Consider the following 9,000-nt stretch of genomic DNA (forward strand, 5'->3'; position numbering starts at 1 on the left):
CAATCCTTTTTCATTTTTCTTTGGAAGTTCCAGAGTGAAGTCATCATTGGTATGTGACAAACTCTGTCATGTCAACATTCCCCTCTTGTTCTTAGGTCTTCTCTTGTTCTCCTTTCCATTCCTTTTCATACCTTTAAAACTTAGCCTTAATATGGGATTAAAATGTTTTAAAAAACATTCTTAGTAGAGAACACAGGCAGCAACCTCCTTGACTTTGGTTGCAGCAACTTCTTGCTAGACACATCTCAGAGGCAAGAGAAACAAAAGCAAAAATGAACTATTGGGACTTCATCAAGATAAAAAAACTTTTGCATAGCAAAAGAAACAGTCAACAAAACTAAAAAGTAACCTATGGAATGGGAGAAGATATTTGCAAATGTCTTATCAGATAAAGGGCTAGTATCCAAAATCTATAAAGAACTTATCAAACTCAATACCCCCAAAACAAAAAATCCAGTCAAGAAATGAGCAGGAGGGACACCTGGATGGCTCAGTCTGTTAACCATCTGCCTTCAGCTGAGGTCATGATCCCAGAGTCCTGGGATCGAGCCTCAAGTTGGGCTCCTTTCTCTCTCTCCCTCTGTCCCTCCCCCTACTTGTGCTTTCTTCCTTTCAAGTTAATAAATAAAATTTTAAAAAGAGAGAAATAGGCAGAAGATATGAACAGATAGTTCTCCAAAGAAGACGTATAAATGGCCAACAGATGCATGAGAAAAGGCTCAAAACATCACTCAGCATCAGGAAAATGCAAATCAAAACCACAATAAGATACCACCTCATGCTGGTCAGAATGGTTAAAATGAACAACCCAGGAAACAACAGATGTTGTCAAGGGTGCAGAGAAAGGGGAACCCTCTTAGACTGTTGGTGGGAATGCAAATTGGGGCAGCCTCTCTGGAAAACAGTATGGAGATTCCTCAAAAAGTTAAAAATAGAGCTACCCTATGACCCAGCAATTGCACTACTAGGTATTTATCCAAAAGATACACAGTAATTCAAACAGGTATATGCACCCCAATGTTTATAGCAGCAATGTCCACAATAGCCAAAATATGAAAAGAGCCCAGATGTCCATCAACAGATGAATGGATAAAGAAGAGGTGATATGTGTGTGTATGTGTGCATATATATAGATGTATATGTTATATATATATTATATACACTTATATATACACATATAGATGTATATGTGTCATATATATATATATATATATATATATAATGGAATATTACTCAGTCATCAAAAAGAATGAAATCTTGCCATTTGCAACAATGTGGATGGAACTAGAGAATATTATGCTAAGTGAAATAAGTCAGTCAGAGAAAGACAAATACTACATGATTTCACTCATGTGTGGAATAAAAAATATCTGCTGAACATAGGGGAAGGGAAGGAAAAATAAGATGAAAATTGAGAGGGAGGCATACCGTAAGAGACATTGAACTCTAGGAAATGAACTGAGGATTGCTGGGGGAGAAGAGGGAGGAAGGGATAATTGAGTGGTGGGCTATTAAGGAGGGACATTACTTTATGTAAACTGGGTATTATATGCAACTGGTAAATCACTAAATTCTACCTCTTAAACTAATTAAAAAAAAGGAAATTGACCATAAATAAATAAACAAACAAACAAAATCTTTTAAAAAACCTCCTCTTGGCCATCATTATAGTTCCTTAAGTGCCTGTTGGTATACCATCCACATTCATATCTGATGAAGTTAAAAGAGCAAATTATATTCCAACATATCGGCAGATGACAACATGCATCTCTCATACCCAGGTACTTGCTTTAACCAGGGTGTCATCCTGGTTTACAGAAACATAATGTAGTGGTTGTTAGCTGACAGTCACAGTATGCCCAGTGAGGTTCAAAGGTAGGAATCAAAATAATAAATGTAACATGTGACTAAAATGATATTTCTAACCTATGATGATCTAGGCAGTTCATCAAGGAACTCTGAGTGATGTCTTCTCTTCAGACAGTATATATAAGGTCTCAGAAAACTGTTGAGGTGTGGCTTTGGTTCAGTTGTCCTTTCTTTTTTTAAAAAAATATTTATTTATTTCTTTGTTTGTTTATTTACTTATTTGATGGAGAGGGGGAGAGAGAGAGCACAAGCAGGCAGAGTGGCAAGCAGAGGGAGAAGGAGAAGCAGGCTCCCCACAGAGTAGGGGGAGCTCGATGTGGGAATCAATCCCAGGAGTCTGAAATCATGACCTGAGCTGAAGGCAGTTACTTAACCAACTGAGCCACCCAGGCGCCCTCTACCTGTTTTTTTTTTTTTTTTCTTTCTAGTTGTCCTTCTTAAGGGATAATTAGTCCTAGAGTAGCTTCTTATATTGGCCATCACCCAACACCACATATGAGAGGAATAACTAAGACTATTAGTGTCATGTGCTGAGGTGGTTTTTAAGGAAAGAATGATAACTCCCTTTCCTGCCATTATTTCCCATTATGTGACCTCTTTTCAACTGCCACAGGTCTCCTGATTTTTCCAGTTTCTACCTGTCTTACCCCAGATTGGGCTTCACTGGTTCAGCTATACTGCCCTCTAGAGGCATGTGTCAGGATTAGGCTCTCCAGAGAGGCTGCTTTTCATTTTTAGGAAGGAATAGAATAGCAAGGGATGATGGGCCAGTCTCTACCAGGAAAGAGAGAGGCATCACCTATGGTCAGTCTTAACTTAGCATCACTGAGTGAAATTACTATTCAGTCCATTTTTCCTTTAGGAATATACACAGGAAAATTTAGAGGAATGTAAGTAGAATTCTGAGCAGCAATGTCTCCTTCTGTCTGGACTGCAGATGTTGCCTTGGACTCAAGTCAAGTCAGTTGGATTCACAAGACACAGACATTTTGTAAGGTGGAGATGATTTTTGTGAGGTAATAGGTAACATCATCCCTGTCCCTCTCATTCCCATCTCTGCACCTCCCTGAATTTCCAAAGATATTCTTCTTATACTGTCCCTTAATTTCAGGTGAAGCACACATTTGTGCGATATTAATCTATACTGTGCACCAGTGCTAATAGTCCCAAAGCCTTTGTTCATTATCTCTAGGTCATCCAACTTCTTTTAAAATTGAAGTACAGTTTACATATAGTAAAATAATGCAAATCGTAAGTGTACAGCCTTTTACTGATGATTTGTTTATCTAATTCCTGTTGATGAACACTGGAGTTGTTTTTAGTTTGTTCTACTACGAATAAAGCTGCTGTGAATATTTTATACAAGATTTTTTATAGACAAATGGTTGTTGTATGTGTAATTTTATTAAGAATTGCCAAACTGTTTTTCAAAGTGATTACATAATTTCACATTCCCACCATCAATATATGAGAGTTTCAGTTGCTCCAAATCCTACAAAAATTTTATATTGTCTTCTTAATTGTAGTCAGTCTATTGAGTGTTCAATGGTATCACATTGTGACTTGAACTTACATTTCCCTGATAAGTAATGATGTTGAGTGTCTTTCATATGCGGTATTGTCCATTTGAATATTTTCTTTTGTAGTGTCTGCTCAAATTTTTTGTTCACCTTTTTTAAAAATTTTTTTAACTTATTTTCAGCATAACAGTATTCATTGTTTTTTTGCACCACACCCAGTGCTCCATGCAATCCGTGCCCTCTCCAATACCCACCACCTGGTTCCCCCAACCTCCCACCCCCCACCCCTTCAAACCCCTCAGATTGTTTTTCAGAGTCCATAGTCTCTCATGGTTCACCTCCCCTTCCAATTTCCCTCAATTCCCTTCTCCTCTCTAACTCCCCTTGTCCTCCATGCTATTTGTTATGCTCCACAAATAAGTGAATTTAAATTATATTAATTCACATATAGTGTATTGCTAGCTTCAAAGGTAGAGTTAAGTGATTCATCAGTTGTATATAACACCTAGTGATCATTATATCCTTAATGATCCTCCTTATGCAAATCCTCCTTAATGGGAATCATCCAGTTACCCCATTCCCCACCCCTCTCCCCTCCAGCAACCCTCAGTATGTTTCCTATGGTTGAGAGTCTCTTGTGGTTTGTCTCCCTCTCTGATTTTTTCTTGTTTTATCTTCTCCCCTATTATTCTTATAAAAATATTTTATTATATTAATTATTTTAGCTTTGTTGAAGTCTTGAAATTTGGTAATGTGTTTCCTCCAACTGTGTGGTTTTTCTTCAAGATTGTCTTGGTTATTCCAGGGTGTTTTCATTTTCATTTAAATTTTAAAATGGGCTTGTCAATTTCCAAGGAAAATGACCACGTTCCAGGGCTCAGGCTTGGAGTAAAGTGGGTAGAATCAGCATTTGCTCTCCCACAGCCCACAGTGGCAACCTGGTTTGGTGTAGGGTATCTGTTGACTGTGGTTAGGGGAGGAGGTCACAAAGGAACACAAATCACAATGACCTCCTGTTTTTCAACAAAAACACTTGATGCAGTAGGATGATGCAGATATATCTTTAAACTTTCACAAGTTTTGGTACCTAGAATGCTATATACTATCAAATTATAACTCAAGTGAAAGAGCCAAATAATGACATATTTCAGATAGGCATACATATAGAAAATTTCACCTCTTTGGACCTTACAAAGAAAGTCTCTCACCATTACATTAGTCATCTGATTTATTAAGAGGTTCCATGTGTTATATATTGTAACATATGTAACAATATTGTACATATGTTCATATTCTATGTGTTATTTTAAACAAATCAGAGATTATAAATGTGTTAATTGGAAATTCTCTCCCTCTCTCTCACCTACTGCACTGACTTTGCCCACATATATATTTATATAATCTTTAAGAACAATGAATTCAGTTTTATACTTGTTGCATATCTTCATTTTTCCACCTAATGGCTTTCAGGGGATAAACATCCATTTGATTCTTCCAACTTGCTGCATATTCTTACACGCTCTGTAGTTAATAATCATTTCTCCATTCGTTGTTGATAGGATTTTAAGTTGTCAATTTTTATGTGTCATAAATTTGGAATCACTGAAAAAATATATCTCAATATCCATATACACTTATGATAGTATTTCCATATGTTAGAATCCTAAGAGTAGGAGTTTCCAGAACAAAGTATTAAATTACATATTTTTAAACACACAGCTTTAGAGATGGATGGAGGAAAGTTATCCCCATTGTGGAATGGATAACTTTCATGTAATCATCCTTGGTTCTTGTTCATTCTGGCCATTACCATTTTTATATTGTATGGTAAAAAGAAATAAGAGAAAATAAAAAAGAAATAAAACCACAATGAAACAATCAAGAATAGAAAGATAAGAGTAAGGCAAAAACTTAATTTTTAAGCAAGAAAAAATTTTATGAAAGAGAAAAATAAGGAATTATAAAAATCCTCAAAATGAGAAAAGCAGCTAAAATGTAATTCTTCTCCCCCCATTCTTTTTTCCTTAAAATGTTTGCAAAGATATTAAACAGCTATAAATTAGGTGGCTGTTTTTAGCAATATACTGAAATGTGAAATGTTTTGGGGGGTAAGTCTTATAAAAGAAGAGCAGTTTGTTCAGGATATATATATATATTGGAAAATGATTAGTTTAAAGCAGCATTTGGAGGATGAGAACATGATGAATCTTTGTGGGAAAATGGAGAAATAGTGAAGAAAATTATCATGATTTCAGCAGAGGCAGGGACCATAGGTCAGCTGTCATCAATGGATGTGAGCACAAGTTAACTTGCAACAGTTCAGTTTTCATGAAGATCTAGTAGAGACCAGATTTGCGTGGAGCAGATTACATGTGTGGGTTTGTCAAGAGGGTACTGCCTGGGACTTCCTCCTGCCCATCAGCTTCCTCAGGCCCTGTTTCAGGTCTTTGTTTCTCAGACTGTAGATAAAAGGGTTTAGCATGGATGACAGAACTGTGTAGACAAGTGTTGCTATGTGGTCCCTGGTAGTGTAGGTGGACAGGGGCTGTAAATAGACATAGAAGATGCTTCCATAAAAGAGAGCTACCACGGTGAGGTGAGAGCCACAGGTGGAGAAGGCTTTGCGTTTCCCAGCAGCTGAGGGGATCTTGAGAACTGCGATGAGGATTCGTAGATAAGAGAAAATAATGCACAGAAAGGGAGTCACCAAAACAACAGAACCTTCTGACAGTATCACAATTTCATTGGCAAAGGTGGGGGAGCATGACAACTTCATCAGGGGACTGAGGTCACAGAGGAAGTGATGGATGACATTGGAGTCACAGAAGATGAGGCGATTCAGTAGTAGGGTGTGTAGGAGTGAGTGGAGGTGAGGAAGTGAGAAGGAAAAGGCCACCAGCAGGACACAGCGATGGTGGTTCATGGTGGTGACATAGTGTAAAGGGTCACAGATGGCCACATAGCGGTCAAAGGCCATGACCACCAGAAGGCAGCTGTCAGTGTTGCCCAGAGCATAAATGAAATACATCTGTGTCAGACACCCAGCATAGGAGATGGTCTTCTCTGACAGGAAGTTCACTAGCATCCTGGGGACAACGGTTGTCGTAAAGCAAATGTCAGTGAAGGACAGGAAACTCAAGAAGAAATACATGGGGGTCTGGAGCTGGGGGTCAGAGTGGATGGCCAGGATGATGAGTAGGTTCCCGATTATGGTGACCAGGTAAATAGTGAGGAAGAGGATAAAGAGGGATGTCTGGTCTTCAGGCCGGGAGGAGAGTCCCAGGAGAATGAACTCAGAGACACTGCTGGTTTTGTTGACTCTTGCCATTGGCTTGGGTCTAGTTCTATACACGATGTTTTGTTATTTACCTTACTCCAAGTCCACAACCCAGCAAGTCTTTGTTTTCTCTGGTCACAATTAGCTGCTATGCAGGGGCCCTTGTCAATCTCCCTTGATGTGGTCCTCTGTTCCCAAATTCATGGCATCACAAAGTCGTATAGTGAGGCTGGAGGGACAGAAGAAGAATTTTCCTTTAGAAACCATTAGAGATGGACCTCACTGATTCCAGTTCAGTAGTTCCTATTCTGTGAAAGTACTGCTCCCTTGCTGGAGAGTTAGCAACTAAAAACAGGCAGTTCCACTGTGTAGCTCATGTTCTAGTTGGGGAGACAGATCATCAACAAAGATCATTAACTAGTACATAAAGGATGGAGATGGTTGAGGGATGCATTTGCCAAAATAAGCAACAGGGAAAATTTAAGGGGAATGTGAACCCATTTCAACAAAGTGGGCCTTTTTCCCTCTGAGGAGTCTGTGCAATTTTCCTTTTCCTGTAAATTATTTTTCCTTTCTTTAGTATTTTGTCCTAAATCACATTTGTACAGGATGGGCATCCATTATTGAGTATTCAACTTATGCTTTATAATTCACCAGTCATATGTGTATGCAGAAATACTTATGAGAACACAGTAATTTTTTATATATTAAGTGTTGATATACACATGCTTTTTTCCAGTCTTATGCAGTTACCTTGTGATTGACATCAGAGTGGCCTCATTTTCTTGCTACTAAAAAAACTCTGTGATGAGAGATCTTATATAAGCAAAATGTTTTAAATCAACTTTTTAGAGTCAGCATATCCATCTATACCTCATTAATGGACATATTACATAGAGATTTTCAAATGGTTTGAGATATTGGTTATTTATATATTCCTACTTGCCATAAAAATCTCTATAATGAACATACTTAAATCCTCAATGTGTTTGAAATAATTTTAAAAGCACCATATTCTTTCACACCTTTTCAATGATCTTTTTACATTGGAACTTTCATGGGTTAAATACTGTTATTCTAACTAATATGTTGATTCATTTAACATTGAAATATTAATAATTGATTAATTTAACAATTAAAATGCAGTAATTACATTAATAATTAAATGATATCATGTGCATAACTGATTATGGTTAATAACAGTTTATTGCATATTTGGAGGTTGCTAAGAAAGCAAATTGCAAAAGAATGCTTACATTTTATTTTATTTTATTTTTCTTTTGAGAGAGAGAGCATTCAAGAGTGAGAAGGAGAGCAGGGAAGGGGCAGAAGCAGAGGGAGAGAGAGAATCTAAAGCAAGCTCTATGCCCAGTGTGGAGCCTGAAGAGGGATCAATCCCATGACCCTGAGATCATGGCCAGAGACAAAATCAAGAGTCAGATGCTTAAACAGCTGAGCTGCCCAGGTGCCCTGACTCAAGAGAAACTCTTGATCATCATAAGTCTCAGTGTCACCTTCCCTTATCTGCTATGGCTGGTTGTCCCCAAAATCAATTAACTCACATGCTTAAAATATCCTTCTCACTGCCAAGTTGTCAGACTAATCTCATGGTTTTTGCAAGAACTTACAGAAGAAATGTTAGTTAATTCACTGCATGATTTGAGTGAACCAGTAGTTAAAGTTAATAACAATAACCAGTATCATTGAGAATTTTCTACATGTCAAGTTTGTGCTAAAGACCTCACAAATGCCACGATGAGGGACCATGAGGCATGTGTTCTTAACAGGAGCCTGAGGCTTAGAGGTGCAGTGGTTTACTCAGGGTCACCAAAGAAGTGAATAGCAATCAGGATTTGAACTCCAAGCTGAATTACTCTGAAGCACATGCTCTTAACCCTTAGGCTACACCTCCTCATGTCTGTGTGTCTACATTTTGGGTCACAATCATACACGTGTTTGCCTCACAGTGGTCATTTCCAACATGACCACCCCTTCTATCCCTTAATCTATCCTTGCAGTGGCTAGGGAGGTGCCTATCTTTCTGTGTTATACAGATGGAGGACTTGAAGTTTTGAACATCCATGACTGACTGGCCCAAACCAGGTGGAAAAAAATTGGCCATGCATGGCTGGGATATGTCCATGTGGAGCTGTGGTCAGTGCTGGGCAGTGTTCTGGATGGGGTTCGATTTGTCCTCTGTCACTTGTTCATAAGCTGATTCCTGATGTTTTATGAATAGCAAGTGAGATACCATGTCTGCAAAACAATTTGTCAAACACAGATCAGTATTAAACAAGGAGCCATTTGTGAAAGGGTTGCCTGTGGAAACCAGAA

The 9,000-nt window shown here is 38.2% G+C and overlaps 1 protein-coding gene across 1 annotated transcript; it reads right to left on the reverse strand.

Moving 5' to 3' along the window:
* Nucleotides 1-5,772: 5,772 nt before the first annotated feature.
* Nucleotides 5,773-6,717, reverse strand: LOC111146262 (olfactory receptor 1L8-like). The gene has a single exon (XM_022501737.1). The coding sequence runs from the start codon at nt 6,715-6,717 to the stop codon at nt 5,773-5,775; it is 945 nt and encodes a 314-aa protein (XP_022357445.1).
* Nucleotides 6,718-9,000: the final 2,283 nt, after the last annotated feature.

Source organism: Enhydra lutris, unplaced genomic scaffold (assembly GCF_002288905.1).
Source record: "Enhydra lutris kenyoni isolate GAN:26980312 unplaced genomic scaffold, ASM228890v2 scaffoldscaffold13, whole genome shotgun sequence".
Taxonomy (NCBI): Eukaryota; Metazoa; Chordata; class Mammalia; order Carnivora; family Mustelidae; genus Enhydra; species Enhydra lutris.